Source organism: Poecilia reticulata, linkage group LG12 (genome assembly GCF_000633615.1).
Source record: "Poecilia reticulata strain Guanapo linkage group LG12, Guppy_female_1.0+MT, whole genome shotgun sequence".
NCBI classification, from domain to species: Eukaryota; Metazoa; Chordata; class Actinopteri; order Cyprinodontiformes; family Poeciliidae; genus Poecilia; species Poecilia reticulata.
The window spans coordinates 1,464,529-1,486,597 of record NC_024342.1 but is presented as its reverse complement, the minus strand read 5'-3'; the positions used below and the strand labels follow the sequence as shown (position 1 = coordinate 1,486,597).

Sequence of the window (22,069 nt, the reverse complement as noted above, 5' to 3'; positions counted from 1 at the left end):
ATCATTAATTGGAATTTATCATAACAATAAATCAAAATCGTATCGTGATTATTAATTCATTAATAACATTCATGATAAACGTTAAATGCCCACCTCTTAGAGGGTGTGAAAAGTTTTTCTGGAGGCGCTCTGCTAGCTCACGGCGGAGTGGAGCAGTCCGTGGTTATATCTCCATGGAAACAGCTGCGACAGGCACGCCGATGCATCACTGCTGGCTCCTTTCAGCTTCCAGCTTACTTACTGATGGTAATCCAATCAGTCCTGCCTTTTGCCTCGCCCGCCATGTGTAATGATTGTGTCTGCATCCATGATTGATGAGGCCCGCCCAGTGAGGAGCAGGGGGCGTGTCCTCTGTGACGCTCCGTTCAGGGATCAGGGCTCAACTGGCGCCTAGCAACAACAGGTTGGGGTAAGTGTCATGTTTTCCCTCATTTCCACCCATTCCTGTCCACACAGCAGCAAAGTCATGCTGCTTCTTGCTTTCTCTGCCACTTCAGAGAAGGTTGCAACATGTCAGTCGGCGGTCTGCCCTGTATTGTCCTGGAACGCTGCAGCAGCAGTTCAGCTCTGAAGACCCAGGTGTTTCTCACTCTATGGGCATCAACGTTTTTATCCAGGAGCCGGACTGATGGGAGCTCAGGCTCTGGATCACTTCACCAGTAACGGTTGCTTGTTTGGCTCTAACTTTATTTTATCGGGAAGACAAAACTCACTGAGATAAAAAAAAAAAAAAACAATTTCATTACCAGAGTTTCTTGGACTTTGCAGATACAAACAAGGCAATTTCAATTTTCCTACTTTAAAATAAGTAGCTTGAAGCACTGTTAATACCTTCAGTAAGAGTTGTCAAAAATCATCATTTCTGTTTAACTTTCATTTAATTTGAAAGATTTAAGGATGTCTAATTTTTAACAGAAATGATGCCGAATTGAGCCCGTGCTCACTTTTAAAGGCAAATAAAGCTGCAAGACAAAGTAAAATTTATAGTGTAAAATAATTTGACCTGGGCTGCAAGGTGGTGCAGTAGGGAGCACTGTTGCCTTGCAACAAGAAGGTCCTGGGTTCGATTCCTGGCCCAGATTTGCTCTGGTTTATGCACAATAAAGTAGATAAATCACATCAGTTATGGGTCATATTCCCTCATCATCAAACTGTTTAAATCTTTCTAAGGATTGTAATCCTTAGAAAGAATTATATATGGAACTGTGCACTATTCCTGTGCACAGTTCACAGGAATAGTCAAAGTGTACTGTTTGGAGTCGTGTGGTAAATGTTTAAAATACCTCAGGAAGAAAAGAACAAGCCTAAACTTGAGCTGTCCTCCATGCTGAGCAAACAGTCACATTTTGACAGCGACACAAATGTTTAATGTTTTAATATGCTGCCCATTTTCACGTTGTCCTGAAGAACAATAGAAAAGCCAGTAGTGGCTGAGAGCCTTTAATTGAGCTGACCGTCAGTGTGAGGTTTGTCTTTTAAACACCCAGAGCCATTAAATTACATAAGCATGCCACAAAAATGAGCAACGAGGGCGGCAACTACAATTGTTTTAATAATCATTTATTCTATCAATTATTTTTCTGATTAATCGGGAAAAACCTTGTGGCAAGTTATGCAGATTTTTTATATAATTCTTAAGCCTATTTTATATAATATAAATACAATAGTACAAATAAACTGTTTATTTTTAAATAAGAAATCTAAAATTTTATTGCCCAATATACAAGAGCTTTCTTTTAGTGAATGCTTGATCACATGTAGCAAAGGATGCATCTGCAGATAAAAAATCCTTCCAACATCATCATGTGAAAAGTTCAGACCTTATCAATACAGTGGAGGGCTCATCTGGAGATTAATTTATTGGATTAACAAAGTAATAACTGGACAGTAAAAGGTGCTTAATAGAAACTAGTAGAACATATTTGCAGACTAAATATGTTCTATCAGTACAGTTTGGACTTACTGTTATGACTGTGATGTTCTTCCAGTAAATGGCTTGTTTGAGTTTGTATGTTCTAGTTAATGATCAACCAATTACTGAATTTGTTGACAATTATTTCAATAATTGATTTATCACAATTGATCAGATTAATCGTTTCAGCTCTAACATACTCGAAAGTAAATGTGAAACTGAAATGCCTCGGAGCAATGCTAGCATTAGCCGTTAGCTTGTGTTTACCAAGCAGCCAATCCAGGAGCATCCTTCATTTTCCGTGCTGCTGATTGGCTGTACCCCCAAGAGCATTTGTTAGGAAGACTGTCATATTCGACAGTTGTCTATTGATGCATGTTGAGGTAAATTTGGTGTTGAATTGTTAAAATAAGCAGTTCTCAGCATTTTTAAACATGATATCAAGTTTCTGCTATACACATAGCATCAAGAGTCTATGACTGCTGCACACAGACACGAATACTCTAAAAACTTTGCTTATAATCAAATGTGCCTCTCAAGTAGCCACTTGGATAAAGTAGTGCTACTGTATAACAAGGCAGTGTGCAATAGTTTGGTATTTTTGAAATGTATTGAGCTGCCTTTAGGCAATCGTGGAAAAGCGCGGTTCAAAAAGTAAAATGATGTCAGACATGATCACTTCCTTTACTGATATCGCCCTAAATCCCAATCTTTATCAGAGTTTTGGTTCCCAGACGGGCCCCTCTAACAGTGTAGAGCAGGCTCTGCTCCCATGTTACCACCGCCCTGCAGCTCAATTCTCAGAGTCCTGCTGCTTGTATGCTGTTGGACTTCCTGCAGCCTCCCTCGCCGCAGCAGAAGCTAACATGTTGAAGTTCCTGATGGTCCAGATAAGTTCTATCAGCTGCTGCAGTTTCCTGCCTGTGAGGCCATTTTCATGCAGATGATTCACACTGTCTACAGGTTTCCACCAGAACACGACACGGCTCTCTTTACAGCAGTCAGTCTTCATTATACTCTGACAATGTGAACCCACACCACAAAACTGAAACCACACAATTTTACAATTTACAAAACACATCAGTGTGGTTCTGCACTGAATGTGGGTGTTGCTGGCTCTGAGACGAGCCTGTAGGGTTTAGAGTCCGTCACTGAGAGCAGAGCTACCAACAGACGGAGACTTCAGCCGTCCAGGCAGTGCAGTTAAAGCATAACCAACTTCCTGAATGAAGAGCGCTGAGCCAATCACAGCGGGGGTCTGCTGCTGTTCATGGACAGGTGGTCAGTAGAAGTGTAAGGCTGCATTCAGATGGTCACTGAAGCAGCAGCCATACTGTCAGCTAATTTGCGCATGTGCAAAGAGAAATATATCCAAGGAGTTTTTTTTTCTTTTTGTATGTCATTGTAATTGTAAAAATGGTAAATGATTTAAAGAGAATAACATGAAGTAAAAGTAAAAACATTTTTAATGCATTTTGCAAGATTTCTTTTGAAAATATAAAATCAAGTATGTCCCCCTACACCATAATAAAGCATGAAGAAAGAGTAATAAATTAGTGCTTTCCATGAACTTATTCTATATAGTCATGTACTCAAGGAGTCCATTAACTCATGTACATTAACTGTACATGTTAATGGACTGGTCAAGTTTATTACAGGGTATTGACAGTTAATGGACTGTACATGTCATAGAAGATGTAATTATTCCAAAAATTACACCAGGAAGCGGTCTGCAGCACAGGGCATTCTGGGTAAATGCAACCAGAACAAACATGTAAAATCTTCATGCCGTTTCTTTCTGGTTCTTGGTGCAGCGCCACCACAGGCGGGGAGGGGTTTTCACATTTTCTGCTGAAAATGTAACAAATGTTGCAACTTTGGTTGCAACTTTGGACTATCAGGTCTAAAGACATAAAAGTGGTCCACAGTGGAGTTTACTACTAAAAGCGAGCTGGGTTTGTACGGTGGCCATTGAGGACCCAGCTGAACAAAAAGCAATACAAAAAAAAAAGACCAAAAGCTGAGCAGTGTTTTACTGAAGCTGTTGACACAGTTTGATGAAGTCTTCTTCTGTCCCTCCAGTCGTTGATTATTTGACTACCACTTCCTCCTGCAGTCGATGAAGCCTTTTTCTCTCGCTTGTGGTTTTTATTTTCCTCTACAGACTCGAGGCTGGCTTCACAGGTTGCTCTGTTCAGGCCGCCTCTACACATCGTCACTGGACTGCTTTCTGCCTTGCTGGTGATGAACCAGTTCAGGAGCCAGCGGCATGATTGGCTGGATGTGTGCGACCTGGTTTGCTTTCATTAAACTAGACCACAGAGCCTGCTGTGTGTGTGTGTGTGTGTGTGTGTGTGTGTGTGTGTGAGTAATGTATTGGGAAGTTTTCTTTCAATGAATGAGAAGAATTGTGTGTGTGATGTCAGTTTTCAACAAAATGTCAGTTATTTTAGAAAACAGTTTCATTTATTGCATTTGTACATGTTATGAGTGCGTGTGTGTGTGTGTGTGTGTGTGTGTGTGTGTGTGTGTGTGTGTGTGTGTGTGTGTGTGTGTGGTGGGGGTGTCAGCAGTCTAGGTCCTCTGTAAGCCGTGTTTACAAACATGTTCTACTTAGAAAAAGCAGAAGTCTCCTGACAAACGGGGAGATGTTCACCTTTAGAGCAGCTCAGTTTCTTTGCATCAATAAACACATGGTTCAGTGAGTTCATGTGCTTTATTCAAAGCTTTATCATATTCTGTCAACAATAAGAACATCAGAAATAAGCAATGAGATAACTGTGTATATTGAAGATTAGAAATGAGGACGAGCTTGAGTGTTTCATCCTTCATTGTTGTTTTAACCTGAATGCAATCTTTCCATTTTTAAAACAAATTAACTGACAGAAAACTAGACAGCGACTCTTATCAGAAAACCATTCAACTCATGTTTTAAATGCAAACTGCTACTTTAAAAATTGGCCAAACATCTTGTGTTATATCCAGCTAATGGAACACGATGATGATTGAGTTCATGAAATGAGATTTCTGAGAGACTGAGTCAACTAAAAATCTACCTTTTTTCCACAAATATAGTAAAAGTTCAAGGAATTTCAAACTTTTTATAAATCGTGCGGAATATTCCAATCCAGAGTTCTACTCGTTTTCACGCTGTTTTTATGTAGGCAAATTGGATGTATTCCTATTGCTTTTCAGGTTCAGGTCTTTTGAACTACATGTGTTCATACTGAGTTGAGGTTCCTTTTATAAAAACTTTTAAAAAGCTGTTTAGTTTAGCGCTGACAGGAAGCTAAGCCTTTCAAGTCCAAATGCAACGGCATTTTGAATTTTTTCTTTGCTTTTTGTGTATTAGTTGACAATGCCACAGGTGCACCAATCCGATAATAATATCGGAATCAGTACCAGTATTGGAGAAAAAAAAAAGTCTACATTGGATATCGTTGACAATGTGTCCGATCCATCGGGGTAGATATATTCAGTCTATTTCTATGCTTTGTGCTCTGAGCGACATGCTTTATTTATTTTACATTATACTGTATTTAGAATTCCTAACTGCACTTCCTGAACTATTTGAACAAAGGTTTGTTGCAGTTTATTTTTACATGTTTGACAAAGGTAGTCAGCCTATTGTTGGTTTTACAGCTGTTCTCCTGATTGCTCTGACAGAACAGGTTGGACTTGTTGTTTTTAAATGTTTGACCAAGCTTGTAAAACTATTGGTGTACTTAAGTGTGCTCTACTGGTGCAGTGTTATCAAATAAATTTGTAGCATTTCTTTATTTTGACTAAACAAACATTTTAAGTCAATTCAATATCTGACTGTATCGGATCAGTATTGGCTGATACTGAACCTCAGATATTTGTACCGGTATCGGAAGTGAAAAAAGCAGTGATCTGATATTATCTTTTAACAGAAGAAAATGTTGGGCATTGTTAACTAAACATGGTTATGGAAAAACCAAACTGGTAAAATAAAAAATATTCAATGTTTGTGAAAGCTTCTGAGCTGTCAAACTGTCATGTTGAACTCTTATGCTACAATTAGGGAAGCACCGATAAAGAAATTTGGGCCATTTTTGATATCTGATATTGATAATATGATCAACTTACCAATATTATATATATATAAAATTTCACTACTGCTTTGACACCTTTGGGAAAAAAAAACTCCAGCCAGAAACAAAACAATATATTAATTGCTCATATCAGCCCAGTTTTATTTATCAGACTGATACGGATGTTAAAAATTGACTAATATCAGCCGATACCGATGTTGTGCTGATATATCGGGCATCCCTAGCTGCAGATTTATTTACAGGTTTATTACAGGGTATTGACATTTGCATGTTTTACACTGTACTTTACACATGATAAGAGGTTTTATAGCTGCAATAAAGATATAAGTTTGATCACATACCAATTTTATTACCAATACTTTACATTACTTTGCTGTTGAAACTGAAAATTTAGTGTAGGGTAACACTGAAGTAACTTACCTTCAACTTCCAACTGCTGCTCTCAAATTCCTGTTCATCAGAACTCTCATGCAGCTTTTACAGTTCATATGATGAGCTCAGCAGGCTATAGTTCTACCAGATATTTGCCAGTTGCTGCTGCCGCTAGTCTGAAGGAATTATGCAAAATTTGTGTTTGAATTAGTGTCCTTTCTGGTTTTGATTCTTTGACTTGACCAATCAAAACACTCCAAAGAATGCATCTGACTGCCAGCCAGTCGGTGTCTATTTCTTCATTGGGGGGGAAGTTCACAACTTGCAGAGCAAGAAACGGAATAAAATGAGAAGTATTTACACACATGCTCGTACATGGCAGTCACTGAGGCGGGAAAGTGTGTAAGAAAGCTGCTTGGGCTGTTCTTGAACGGCATCGTTGTGGCGTCGATTTTTTTATTTATTTTTTTTTTAAGGCACACATGTCAAATTGAAGGCCCGCAGGCCAAATTTGGCCTGCCTATCAAATTTTTTCATCTGTATAGTGCCAAATTAAATCAGTGTGGAAAGATGTTTCATACTTAAATTTGAGAAGGACTTGTGGAATGCAGGAATTGCTATTTATTAATATTTGAAGAGTTTGTTGTTGGGTAGTTTTATTGATGCATTCTGCCACAATGAGCCCTCTGACATTTCTCATCTTGACATGGCCCAAAGTGAGTTTGCTGCCGCTGTTATCGGACTCAACCTGCTGAGTCCAACATCACAGGACCGTGCTGAATGTCTAACCTGGTCTGAACTCTGACCTTTAGACAGGTGTTGTAAATTAGCCCTTTACAACAACAACACCACAGTACAGTGAATCAGATTATTTGGTTAAGGTGGAAATTCCACTTCTAGTGTTACTGTGATGTTTATGTAATGAGAACTAAGCCCTATAATACACTTCACCTTGGAGACGGGGACATCCTCCTCCGAATAAAGTAACATGCATTGTCACTTAACAGTTGTAAACTACATTAAACAAATTTTGTATCAAAATCTTTGCAAGTTACATTTTTGCAAACATTGAACTAAAATTTGTACTATTTTAACCAAAGCAAAGTCACATAGTCCAATGGTCCCCAACCTTTTTATTGCTGCGACAATTCTCAATTCCCACTATGTTGGAGGTTTTACTGGATTATCCTCTGGAATCGGGATGTTCGTGACTGGAATCGGTTCATGCTCCTCCTGCCTTGGACACACGAACCGATCGAACCTGTTGGACTTTTATCAGCTCTGTGGTCACAGAGGTTTGGAGAATCGGCAGACAATTCTTAAATCTTTCCATCTAAACCAGACTTAAGACTCACAAGCTCTACTCGTCTCCTCTYGACYRCWGCCCAAACGCTCTGACTCTGGTCGCTATGGTAACGTTTACATATCCCTTCAAAATAAGATACAGATGCGCCACAAAAACGAACATTTTACTTTCGTGAAAAYTTTAACTCACGATAATGACTAACGGGAGCCCTGAGCTTGTTTCTCTGCAACGAGACGGTCCGATCTGGGACTGATGGGAGACAGTAACACCTGAAGTGTTGCTTATATCCACAGCCTGCTCGGTCTCTACGTGGTAAAGCAGCTTGAAGCTTCATTGCCTCATTAGCAGCCGGTCGCCGCATGTTATGCAGAGCTGCTTGTAATGTGGGACTCACCTACCAGTCCGGGATAAATCCATTCTCCTGTCTCTTCTCTGATATCTGATCTGTTTCTTACTTATTTTGCTGCTTGTGGGCTCTGTGTTGGCGCACAAGTAACCGAGAGAATCCGGTTAAAGGATTTTCAAAATAAAAGATACTCCAGACTCAAATAATACATAAAACGGAAATATTTCACTATTTCTTGCGCGGTCCGGTACCAATTGGTCCACGGACCGGGGGTTGGGGACCACTGACATAGTCCACATCTGTATCTCAGGTTTATCAGCATATTTATCAAGCATCTCATTAGAATGCTTTACATTTATATAACATACTATTTAAAGTATGCTATTTACTTTAAATAGAAAATAGAATACTTACTATGCTTTGTACTGTGACCTCGGTGTACCACTCCACCCTGCAGAACATTTTAATGAGCGGCCAGTAAAACATGATGATCGCAGTATTCTGTTCAGTTTTACTCTTTGTATTTGCATAATTGTTGAGATGACAGCCCGTTAAATTGAGTATCAGGAATGTCTTGAATAAAGCCAGTAGCTGCTGTTGTTGGTGTGCTGTCACACCCTCAGCCAGCTACACACAGCCAGTTTTTACGATTTTCACAAACTGCTAGAGACGGTGCAGATTATTGTGTTCACCTGCCAAATCTGTACAGGGAACGCACAGCTCTGCAGAGTGGAGGAGGGGTAGTGGTATGGACTGCTGCCATTAACACTGCATTAGTTGAAGTTCAGTTCCCACTCACTGAAGTTTGACAAACTCCTCAAATTTATTGTGATCTGAAGGAGCCGATGTTCTCAAAGCAACATTGGTTAGTTGGTTACTAAGATGAGGTGTGGTATGTTTACAGTCAGGGTTCTAATAAATGGTGTTCTCTACAGGGTCTATACCAATAAAAGGCTGCTACAGCAGAAATGAAAAGATCTCTTGGCTTTGCCGCGGCCTCCTCCATGTGATCTGTCAGATTTCTCTGTGAAACTGGTATTTTCCAGGAATCGAGCTGCTTGGTATTTCCTCTGGGGGCTGGGCTGGGCTGTGCCGCACCGCACTGCACTGCCAGAGTGTCTGGTCAAGCCTCAGCATGCCATCGTAGCTCATTGACTTGATTACAGCTCTATGAAAAAGTCTGAACCATGTTGACTTCCAACACACCGACAAAGTGTGTTGGAAGTCACTTTATGCTCTGCACAGACATTCCTGGTTCACACTTAAACATTGCTGAACTTTGTTCTACCTGAAACAGAGAGAAGACGCTCTGAAATGATGTAATCAGAATGAAATGATCAGACTGAATGGATGCTCATGGGAAATAAGGTGGTGACTGAAGGGTGGGTGTGGGGGTAATGGAGTAGGAGAGAAATGTGCCTTTGGAACAGAATTGGGTAGAAGCAACAATTAATGACGAACCGGTTAGGTGACATCATTCTAGTTCACGCTGCCAGATTTTTGTCCCAATTTTCTCCTTCCGATCATCTTGAGAGAGATTCCTGCCATGTGGGGTGTGTTAGTGTTCTGGTCTGCTCGGAAAGACGTCGTCATGTGTGGGAACTCTCAGGTTTGGAAAATCGGCCAGCAGTTTCCAAATCTTGTCGTGTGAATAAGGCATTAGCCATCTATCTGACGCTGGAGCAGCGCTGGGTGATGTGACTTGAAATGATCAGAGTAACTGTTCTACACAGCGGTAAAAAAAAAAAAAAAAACACACTCAGGATGAAAAGAAAAGCAACTCTACAGCCGTCCTCCTTCTCTGATCCAACAGTGCAGCTTCAGTACAAAAGTTAAGGTACAGAAGGTTTGAAATAACAACTGTTGCTTTGTGTTTGTGGTAAAATTCAAATGCTGATGATAATCCCAACTTGGCATAAAGTTGCTTAACAGTGATAAGAGTTTAAAGTGGATTAGGGGAGACCGGGAGTGATTGTAACACTTGTTCCTTTGGTATATTAACTCCTTGAAGTTTAGAGACAGAGTTCTCAAAATGTTCTTTAATATACCCGTGTGTGTTTACTACAAACGGCTCTGGTTAAAAACGCTGGAAGAATATCAGGGACTTTGTAAGTTACACAGATGTCCTTTGTTACATCTTACCTCACACTTTGGTAGTTTGTAACAATAAGACCAAAAAAAGCAACTATAAAGGCAACCGGTTGTGCCGTCTCTCAACCTTATCAGCTCAGTTCTGCATATAAAACAGTTCCACTGCCTGCCGCAATAAGCAACTAATGTCATGATAATTTAAAATGAGTTAAATAATTTCCATTCTATTATCTTTTGAAGGCCAATTTGTTCAGAGCTGTAATAATAATCAATTTTATTTTTTGGTTGTGTTTGGTTTTATTTCCATTTTATTTATTGTTTTTGGTTGTTTTGCATATTTAAAATGTCTTCCAGTTCCAGTGTTGTTCTGTACAAAATGATGCTCCATTAGACTTTGAAAGGGCAAACCTGTGTTATTATGCCGTTATCAATATATTACTTAAAAAATGGACACAAAAAATTTTAATTTCTGGGACAATTCTTCATCCAGCAACATTTCCTACCTAGCAGGTCTGACTGTTTTCTTATGAGCAGTCTACTGAGACGCCGAGTGCATGGTGGTAAAAATGGACTCGGACAACACCGAGTACATGTGGTCTGAAGAGATGTGTTCAGGAGTTTTGTGGCATCATTGGTAGATGAAGGAAGCTAAGCCCCGATGGGGAAATGATGCTCCATAGTGTGATGAAGCCATTTCCCCCGTTCTGCATGGAGCTTGAGCGAGAACGGATTTCTACTGCGAGGATCTGAAGTTGTGGCAGCTGTCGTTCTGAAAACGTCTTCGTGGCATTCAGGTGCTTTGTCTCTGTGTCCTTGTGGAGGATACTTCCTGCTGCAGCTCCGTTTTCAAAGCATTTCTAAAGAGCTGCATCCTCCAGCAGAAGCCACTCATTCAGAGGACGGAGCTGCCTTGGCAGCAGGCGTTTCACAGAACAATTCCATCCAAATAACTTTTTGAATGAAGCACATTTTATAAAGAGACATTTGTCGTCAACATGTGGTAAGGGTTGAGATATTTTATTAAAATCCACTCAGAAAAGAATGTGCGTTTTTCTGCCTCACCTTGGGTTTTCAGTTTGGGTAAGAGCTCTTCCTGCCTCTGTAAGGTAAAGCATATGAGCAGGAGCGGCTCCATCGCTCATGTCCTGTCCTCACAGTGAACCCTGGGTTTATCAGTGTGTTTGTGTGGTTGACGTCAGAGCCTCACCCCCCTGACCTTCTCCCCCACCATGTTTGCAGCGGTGCCATATCCTCCCGGTACACGCCTGTCGGTCAAAGACCTGTATGCGGATGGGAAGCCCAGCCTGGAGCTGCTGAAGGCCCATTTGGTGAAGGAGGGCCGGCTGGAGGAGGAGGCGGCCCTGCGAATCATCAACGAGGGAGCCAGCATCCTGCGCAAGGAGAAATGCATGCTGGAAGTGGAGGCGCCCATCACAGGTACACCAGCCTACATTCTTCTGTATCTATGAACGCCCTGAAAACTAGATCCTTTGGTGGTGAACAAATTTGTTTTGGGTAAATCCAAGTGAAGTAGCAGCAGCTGTAGAGTCTGATGTTTTACTGTCCCTTAGCAACAGTTGGGTTCCTAATGAAAGCATGGAGAAAAGAACGATCTCTTTATAGTTTCTATGGCCACACAGAAGTTTATATTTCTATTCATATTAGGACTTTGTATTATCTTCCATTTGTTTTAGTAACTGCATTAATGCCTAACCCAGACATTTTCCCTAAGCATAAACTTTTCTAATTTATTCAAAACCCTAATCTTAACTAAAACCTAATTCACATAAGTTGATCAAGGTTTCATTTGCTTCTAATCAAAGCAACACTAATCAGCTGGATTTTATCCTTGATTTAAAGGGACTCAGTGTTTCATCTGTTATGCCGTTTTCTGGACAGGTCCTGCTGCAGCAAACAGACAGGCTGGTTCAGATAGGGCTCTTCCACTTTTTAATAAATGAAGTAATAATTTAAATAGTGATCACACCAGCTCACCTCCTGGCTCCTTGCAGTTAGAACCATCAGGAGCACGGTCACTGCTCCACAATGGGACCAAACTACATCCCAGATGGTTACTGCCGCTTTCTGCAGTAATCATATTTCCTGAAGTCTTCCACCGTCTTTGCAAATAATGCAAACATGTTAAACTCAGTATAATAACCAAACATCTGTCTGTCTGAAGTTAGTTGTTAAAACAAGGATCCAACCAGTTTTTTTTTTCATGGAAATAATAAAAGCCTTCCATGTAACTCTACACCTTCCCTTCAGCCAGTAGACACTGATCTCTGATATGCAAATGATCCCACCTTGCCCAACTGCAGCTTCCAGTCTGTTCAGACACACTCCACTTTGTTTCTGTCACACACACACCAACGTAGATTTGTCTGAAACCTTTGCAATCTATTTTTGACTTTAAAAAAAATAGGAACTATTCCAAATAAATGCTTTGTCTCCCGTTTTCCATTTGACAGCAGAATACCGAAGCATAGAAATAGTCCTCCTAGATTCCACAGGTTTTCAGTTGAGACCCAATGCAGAGTTTTCTAAACGTTTGGAGAAGCTGAACCCAGCTGTGTGTGTGTGTGTCCAGTGTGTGGTGACGTCCATGGCCAGTTCTTTGACCTGATGAAGCTTTTCGAGGTGGGCGGCTCACCCAGCAACACCCGCTATCTGTTCCTTGGAGACTACGTGGACCGAGGCTACTTCAGTATCGAGGTAGGACTGCCCAGGGCTCCACTTCCTGCCTCCTGCTGGAGGTGCATGGGGAAACTACTTGGTGTAAAATTATAGATCTTAAAGGGAATCAATCTGGATTGGCTCATCGGTGCTTTTCAGAAAGTATAGATTGGAAATCATCCACAGATCTCAGCTTTCTCTTGCTCATTTAATTTAATCTGTCTTATTTAAAGGGGCAGTATAATGTCTGTTCCAGGCACATAGTACCTGTTTATAGCACAATCAAGTAACTATGTTACCTTAAGTTGTTATAAAAATGCTGTGTGTATTAAATATGATTTAAAAGAAATTTGACAATATTTAACACCTTAAAATTGGGTCTCTGTCTCTTTAAAAACTTCTGTTCTTTCTGACACTCCGTCTTCAGGAAGTCATCACAACATGGCTCCTCTGACGTTTTTTACTACGTTTCACTGAGAAGTAGCTCCTATAATGAGCCCAGCAGACGCTCAGTTCCATCAGGTGTTTGCTAATTGCTTCTGGCTAGTCTGAAGGAGCTGAATGGTAGAGTGAATCGGAGTGAATCTGTGAATCGGAGTCTAGGAAGCTTGGAACTTGCAGCTCTTAGGAGGAGCTTCATCCTCATAGGCGGTGCTAGGTCCACACAGGCATTGTGTACAGCTGAATGGTTGCCATGGAGATTAAAGGATTTCTCAAACATGCATGAAAGAATCAAAGCAACACTCCAGGTATGCTTTTGATGAGAGAATGACATAATATGATGCAAATCTAAAAAAAATATAAATTTTACATAACACTGCCCCTTTAACCTTCTAGTCATTTAACAGTGAAGTTTTGTCCGTTTCAGTAAATGAAGGCACAGACATAAAGAACTGTTCCATAATTAGAGGCGTTAGTTGGGGATGTAACAAGTGAACCTTCACAGCTTTAAATAGTGTAGGAAATAAAAGACGCTTTGTTGGTCTTCTCACACCCCTGACTGCCCCACCCATACAAACACTCTTGGTTAAACACAAGCCTGCCAACGCCTCCCGCTCTGACTGTCTGAGGGTTCTGGGCTGAGGAGTGGACTGTGTGTTTCTGGCTGGCAGCCTTTCTACAGCTGACTTCCAGGAGCCCAGAGCTCATTAAACAGCCACTGCTTCTCTGGGCTCCTTTAATGGAGACGCCGTTGGTCTTCAGACTGACTCATCATCCAGATCACTCGGTCAGCTTGACCACTGCACTGTCATCTGCCTATAAAAATACACATAGTGTTAAAACTTTGGAATTTTTGGTTTGACAGATTTAAAATATTCTTTGAACAAACCCTGATGATTTCCTCAGATTGCATGAATTAAATCTCTAACAAAGGTAATCATTAACTCCTCCTTCCAAACGGTCTTCCTGCTATAGCTAGCTACAGCAGGGAGTCAATTATAGCTACATAGGGTTTTTCTCCTGTGTCTGAGCCAAATGAGTGATTGTTCATCAGTATTTTTTCCATTCACACAGCAGGTGAACACAACCCAAATCCAAACAATCCAGTTCCCATTTGTTTTCAGTCCCCCCAAAAAATCTGCTCTTTTGGATACAGATCCGATTGTTTTCAAAGTGTTCGGCGTCTGAACCATTTTATCCGACTTCTGTCACTGTCATGAGACACGCATCATAAATCTGTACCAGAAGAAGCCAGATGTGGTAAATCCAGACCTGAACGATGACTGAAAATTACAATTATGAACTTCTGTCATAAGTTATATTATTATTATCATTGTATTATAATCCCATCACTCCTGGCTTGAACTCCACATCCAAACAGTCTTTGCTACAGGAGTCGAGATTTATGCTCTGCCGCTGTTAGTTGTGCTTCCTTCATCTTCATCTGTTCATCTGTTGCTGAATAATTGTAAATCTATCCCTGGGCGGCCATTATTACTGTGATGAGCAGAGCACTGCTGTGTGACATCAACCTTCTTCTGCACATATGGATCAGAGTCTGACTGCAGTTACATTTAATTAATTCATTCATCAAAAAGTAAGATTTGAGCATCAAGACCTGCCATGTGAACGTAGCCTGGTGTGAAACCGTCAGTGAAATCAGTCGAGTTTATTTGTACAGCACGTTTCAGCAGCAAGGCAACTCACATCATAAAAAACAAAAACAAAAGTCATAGAAACAACATAAAGTCAACAAATGAGAAACCAGTACCAAGCATTCCATTTAGATGAGTGCTATCATCAGAATCATCAAATATGTTGGTCAACGTTCCAGTTATTATGGTTCAAATCAACTCTGACATGTGGGGTTTTTAACTTTGATTTAAAGGAACTCTGTGTTTCAGCTTTTCTGCAGTTTTCTGGGAGTTTGTTCCAGATTTGTGGAGCATAGAAGCTGAATGCTGCTTCTAACATGAGAAAACTAACTGCAGACTAGCTTAGAGCTACTAGCCTTGCAAGCAAAGGACACAGCAGTTATGTGGAGAAACATGAGGCTTTCAGCTGCTTCCATTCGGCTGCAGGGCTGATGTATACTTGGGAGATACAGGAGAAATTGATGAGTTGATACAGAAATATAGAGTAACAGTGTTGGTCAGAAGTGGAGCAGAAATTATATCTACCTTAGTGCTACTAGAAATATAAGTTCTAAGTGCCCACTGTAGTAAATTGCACATAGACTGTTGCTTAGAAACGGTTGGTAGGGGACCAGGGCCTCTCAGAGATGTGATCTGAAGCAGGCCAGCCCCGACCTCAGAGCGAATCTCAGCCAGGAGACCAGAGACTTCTGTCTTAGTGAGGGGTTTGGTTGACCCCGTTGCTAGGTGTGGTTGACCCCGTTGCTAGGTGTGGTTGACCCCGTTGCTAGGTGTGATGCTGTCTTCTAGGGTCTGTGATCAGTAATCCACCCCAGTAATCAGTTGATAGGTTAATTTCTATCATAGAATCTAGACAGATGAAGAAAAGTATCAAGTAGGACTAATACAATTAATCAGATGAATCAGTTGTTTAAGCAATTAACTAGTTTAGTAATAGATCAGTTAATTGGAGTACAAGAACAAAGTTCCTAGAAAATAAGATCTAATAAATCAGAAAAATGTCCATCTTGGCAAAGGCAAGACTGTTTTGGTAAATGTTGCCTTGATGTGATTCTCTATAGCCTGAGGCAGACTGAAGCGGAGACGGAGAGGCTTGGGTCTTAGTTCTGGCGAGCAGATCGGTCCGATAAGCCTTGAACATTCAGAACTCCAGAGTTGTGTTCAGAAGATGAGCGCAGCGTTTCTAAGGTCATTGTGTTTGATCTGATGGTGCCTGCTGTCTTATCCTGGTTTGTCTGGGCAGAGAACCGTCTGTGACGTCTGAACCAAACCGATAAGGCCGCCTTCTCTAAAACCACCTGAAAGTCCATGTCCAGCCCGCTGCTGCCTTCCTGCTGTGTCAGCCACCTTTCCACACTTGTCAGATTTGACTGTGTGTGAGAACGGATTGAGATGAAGCAGGTGTTTTGAAGCGTGTGTGACGGTTCAGCCCAGCAGCATGTTTGCGTTCTGACTGCTTTGTTCCGCCGCTGATCAACCCTCCAGTATTTCCAGTTGTTCCAGTCGTCAGGACAGGATGTTGATCTCCAGTTGCTCCCATGGGAGTTTCTGTAGAGCCTGGCTGTTGATCAATGATCACATCGGCTGAATCCCTGCACCGGTTAATGATTCTGTCCCTCTTGATCCGGTGTTATCCTGGAAATGGTTACAGATGCTTATTAGTGCTGCGGGGCGGCCCGGTCCAACCCGGTCCCGTTTTCCTGTGCAGTTTGCTGGACTCTGGTTAAACTACAGATCAGATCAGCTTTATTCTGGTCTGACTGGTACTTTGAAATACTCCTTCAGTTTTCTTCTGCCAGGTTAGAGCTACAGTAATACAGTAATGGCTTCCATTCTTCCAACTGAGAGAGAATTACATCCCACCATCTTCTTCATTATGGAGATTCAAGAGGGTATATAAAATATAAGTATACAGAAGATTATTTGGATTATTGGGAGAAAAAAAATTCTGACTTTATTCTCAAAATTCTGACTTAAATTTTTCCTTTGGGGTCAAGAAAGTGTTTTTGAATTGAATTTCCGAATTCTGACTTTTGATCTCAGAAGATAAGTCAGAATTGCTTTTTCCCCCAGTTGCTCTAATCCTCTTCTGTACTAACTACACAAAATAAATAACCTATGAAATAATTATTCAAATAAATATTCAAATTTAAAAATACCTCTATTTATTAAAAATAGATTTAATTATTTGTGCCTCATGTATTGATTTCATTTTTAAAAACTAGATCTAATTATTTCACTCAATAAACCATTTCATGTTGCTGCATGAATTGACTTAACTGTCAACTCGGTGGGCTCTTCTGATTGGTTGCAAGACTGCCTGCAGGAGATCCTACTGGCCAACAGCATCACCATCCATGACCACTTCCTGAAGATAATTGCATGAAATTAGTTTGATTTCAATTGGAGATGAAGTATTTCTGAACTTCTGATCCATTTGCTTCCTAAGTTTTTTTTTTCTGGATCCTTGTCATTTGGTCTGTTTCTAGTGAGGAGGAGTCCCATGTAGGTCTGATTTCACAGTTTATTGATTACTGAGGTGATTACATGGAGGTGAATGATCAGATGGATCTTAACCGTGGAAACGTTTCTTCCACTCTGCTGTATTTTTTTATTTTTTAAGACTCAACAGGAAAGGGAAGTTGTCAGAAATCTCCCACTGGAGCTGCTGGGAACAAAGTGATTCAGGCAGAGTGGCTGCTGAAGCAGAAAGTCGGCAACTTGTCTTGTTGGACCAACCGTCTCTTCCCATGTGTGTGTGTCTGCAGTGTGTGCTGTACCTGTGGGCTTTGAAGATCAACTACCCCGACACGCTGTTCCTCCTCAGAGGGAACCACGAGTGCCGACATCTCACAGAGTACTTCACCTTCAAGCAGGAGTGTAAGTCGGGCCGCTCGGCTTCCACAGTAAGCGGCTGGATTCTCAGAGCGGTAGCGCCGTGTGCTTAGAGTGTGTGCCTGTGTGTCCTCCAGGTAAGATAAAGTACTCTGAGCAGGTTTATGATGCCTGCATGGAGGCGTTTGACTGCCTGCCTCTGGCCGCCCTCCTCAACCAGCAGTTCCTCTGCGTGCATGGAGGCCTGAGCCCTGAAATTACCTGCCTGGACGACATCCGAAAGGTGAGAAAAACTTAAACAAAATGCTAAAATATAAAACAAACAGGCTTTGGTCGTTAACAGTCATGATTTCAAGTCTTGTTGAATGCACATCTGAGGTTTTCTGTATGACTTCTAATAACCTGAGGAGTGTTTGGCGGTTCAGACCTGACCTACTCTGTAACAGTGGGGACTGAAGGTGCACCAATGAATCGGCCCCGATTTCATTAATTTTGGGAGATTGGTGATCAGCCGATACTTACATGTGAAGCTGATCTTATCTTCCTCTGCAAAGGTCTAAAATCATCCGCTGTCCTCTGTCTGCTGTGAGGTCTGACTGACAGACCGGCCCACCAGGTCATGTTTGCACTTTTGCCATAGTCACCCCACTGCTGCCAACTCAGCGATTTTCTTTCTATAATTAGTGACATTTCTGACAAAAAAAAATAATAATTAGTGTCGGCCAAAATTGAAATGGTCAGGTCAGGTTTTTTAAAGATCAACCAGAAAACTGCAGTCAGCATCTAGTCGGACCTGTGGTGACTTGAAGATGCAAAGCTGATCTCATTAACTTTACATCAGCATAGGTGTGGAACAAGACGCGGTAACGCCCTATAAACTTGGCTGTGAGTTGCATGTCAAAACCGAGTAAAAGGAATTGAGCCTGAGAATGGAGCCTTGAGGAACTCCATGTGCTCAGAGTATGATGGACCAAATCGCACAAATTAGGACTGTGGTCAATGTGGGGCAGTTCCAGAAAATGTTTTCTGATTTTCCAGTGAGATCCAGTATTTGTTGACCGAACATTTTGATACCACAAAGGTAAAACATAGTCGTAGTCTGAGTGTTGAAGCAGTGCTAAGAGGAAGAGTGGCCACTAATTCCTCTTCAACGTTGATCCGGTCACAGGGAAGACAGTTTTTATTGTTTTTGTTGCTATTGCAGCTAAAGTTTGCTTTGCAAGATGCTAATTTCCAAACAGCTAACATTGAGTCATGCTAGTGCAATGATGAACATAACACACTAATACGTCTCATGTTTGTTTGAAGCAGTGACTTTTTCTGTCACCCAATCAACGGACTGAGTTGTGTGACTCCAGTAGCTCCACCCTGACCAGACTGTTGTACAGCTGAACGGGGAACACTACTAATTCAGTTCCACAGTGGCTGAAAGATGACCAGATCAATGTTTTGGGTTGGCCAGCAACTAGAAAACTGGTGTTTGTTAGTGAGGCGGCCTACAAACCCAACTGAGGAGGAAGGGACCAGAGCTCCTGAAGACAAATGCAAGAATCCTGAAGAAGGAAACTAAAACCATCAGTGTTGTTGTCTAATAAATGTTTGTGTGCAGCTGGACCGCTTCAAGGAACCCCCTGCATTCGGGCCCATGTGTGACCTGCTATGGTCGGACCCGGGGGAGGACTACGGCTCAGAAAAGACCCAGGAACACTTCTCCCACAATAGCGTACGAGGCTGCTCTTATTTCTACAGGTATGGCCCTCTGGCAGCCTCACACGCCGTTAATCTGGCCTGATTAAAGCGCTCCCAAACAACGGCTTATCTCCAGATAAGTGACGGCTGGTTAAATCCTCCGTCACACAAATATTGGAAACAAATATTAGCATTCTCCTCTCTGTCTTAATATTTGTATTGAATCGGCCATGTTGACACCAAACATGGGTCATAAAGGAGACGGAGCCGCTTCTGCCTCTGCTTTCTATTGGCTCAGAGGCAGAGCACACACAGGATGGGGGGAGGAGGGGTCTGGCTTCAAACTGGAGTCACTTTCAGGATGATAGAAAATAAACCACATGAGCACTAGATGATGAATTCCAATTCACTTCAGACCACTGATCTGAACTGTTTTTTGTTTTTATGGTTACAAACATCAGTAACACAGCTTAGCAGTCGCTTCAGGAAATTAGAATGTTGCGATTGCAACTATAAATGCAAATTCTCATCAACAAATTTTGCGCAGAGTTGCAATTTTCAAATGCAACTTTTCTGTGAATCTATCCAATCACCTCATAGTTTTCTGTATGTGCCTTTCTGACCAATCACTGAACCTCAACTGAATTTTGACCAATCCCCTTCATCCCCTTCTAATTGAACTTCCTGTTTCGTGTCTTGAAAGCCAAACCTGTGAGATGGAAACATGAGTGACGTTACAGGTTAACATTTGCTTTTTTTGTAAAAACTATTCTGAGATGTTCGGTAGGATTTACTTCTACTGTGTTTACAGTTCATGTCAACCTGAATGACCAATATGGAATTCCTTTTTTGCACTCTGACCTCTCCTCAGGACAGGATTTGATTTGTATCAAGGTACCTGCAAATGTTATTTGTACTTTAAACATTAATTGTGTTCAAATCCTGTCTTTTGGGAACGTTTTGTGCAGCAATTTCTACTTTTTAGTAAGACCAGGTTATGGCAGAAATAAAACTTTCACAGAATTTGCAACTTTGACATCAACATTTTGAAAACGGTGCGGCAAAATCAGAAATTTTATGCCACATCTATCACAAATAAGTCTGCTCTAATGTTGCAAATGACGAGTGGATTTGCATTAATAGTTGTAATCTCAACATTGCAGCTTCCTGCAGGGACTGCTAACTGCATGCAGTGTGCTGTGTGTCCTCAGAGACCTGCAGTGGTAGAAGTGGGTTAGAAGCCCCCACCCATGGCCCCCCTAAAGCCTCGACCTTATTAAATTCCTAATTTTAGTACTGCTACCGTCTCCGGTAATCATCTAGTTAAAGCAGCCATCTTTACTGTCATGGCAACCGAGTTGGAGCGGAGGCGAGGCAGCAGTAACCCCATGTTGTTTGTGCAGTTACCCGGCGGTCTGCGACTTCCTGATGAACAACAACCTGCTGTCTGTCATACGGGCTCATGAAGCTCAGGATGCAGGGTGAGTCTGGTAACCTATGGAGTGGGTCCATATTCTGACTGTTTACGTTCATCCTGAAATGTCCTGTCCTGATGTCCCGGGGACGTCCCCTCCTGTCTCTGTCCTGCAGGTATCGAATGTACAGGAAAAGTCAGACAACAGGCTTCCCGTCTTTAATTACAATTTTCTCCGCTCCCAATTACCTAGATGTGTACAATAATAAAGGTAGGAGAAGCGCACACCGGAAACCATGGATACGGGCAGGAGACCTTGGGTCCCTAGCAACAGAACATGGAGATGTTGACGTGTTTGTGTTTTGTCCTCAGCTGCGGTGCTGAAATATGAGAACAATGTGATGAATATCCGGCAGTTTAACTGCTCCCCCCACCCCTACTGGCTGCCCAACTTCATGGACGTCTTCACCTGGTCCCTGCCCTTTGTTGGGGAGAAAGGTCAGCCTGCCGAGCTCTGCCACACATACACACGCACACACCTGCACACACATACACACCTGCACACACACACACACACACATGGCTTGAGACCAAACATGTTAGAAAGGTACAGACAACCAGAACTGACCCTGTTATTCTTCTGAGCAGCTGTTGAAGGAAGCCACAGAGGGAACTGGTTCATCTGACTGAGGCAGCGGGTTAAAAAGAAAAGAGAGAACATTTTCTTCTTCTTTTTTTATCCTATATGTAAAGTCTTAAAGGAGTAGTGTTAGTAAAATCGACTTTTTGGAGTTCTACATCATGCTATATCTAGAGTGTTACCTTCATTTATTTGTTCATGCTTGAGAAATTATTTAATCTCCATGTCAACCATTCAGCCGTGCTGAACACCTGGGTGGACATAGCCCCGCCTTTAAGGATGAAGCTCCTCCTCTGAGCTGCAGCTTCCGCCTCACAGAGCGACTCCCTCACTCAGCTCCTTCAGACTAGCCAGCAATAATTGGCAAACACCTGGTGGAGCTGAGCATCAGCTGAGCTCATTATAGGAGCTCCTTCTCACAGCAACACTGCTAAACGTTGCAGTGTTAATATAGGACAGATGTTTTGATGACTTCAGAGTATCAGAAAGAGCAGGAGCTTTTAAAGAGACAGAGGCCCAATTTGAAGACGTTAAATTATAAAGTCACACTTCATTTAAGTCATATTTGACATATATAGAATTTTTATAACAACTGATGTTAATAATGTTACTTGAT

At 41.6% G+C, this 22,069-nt stretch overlaps 1 protein-coding gene across 3 annotated transcripts in view; it reads left to right on the top strand.

Moving 5' to 3' along the window:
- ppp3ccb (protein phosphatase 3, catalytic subunit, gamma isozyme, b) overlaps nt 1-22,069 on the top strand; it is a 36,354-nt gene that overhangs the window by 5,681 nt on the left and 8,604 nt on the right. For all 3 annotated transcript variants that reach the window (XM_008423139.2, XM_008423137.2, XM_008423138.2), the window contains exons 2-9: nt 11,343-11,540; nt 12,694-12,818; nt 17,644-17,755; nt 17,848-17,993; nt 19,320-19,459; nt 20,803-20,880; nt 20,990-21,084; nt 21,186-21,311. In XM_008423139.2, coding sequence (XP_008421361.1) covers nt 11,343-11,540; nt 12,694-12,818; nt 17,644-17,755; nt 17,848-17,993; nt 19,320-19,459; nt 20,803-20,880; nt 20,990-21,084; nt 21,186-21,311 — 1,020 coding nt within the window. The remainder of the gene's footprint in view (nt 1-11,342; nt 11,541-12,693; nt 12,819-17,643; nt 17,756-17,847; nt 17,994-19,319; nt 19,460-20,802; nt 20,881-20,989; nt 21,085-21,185; nt 21,312-22,069) is intronic.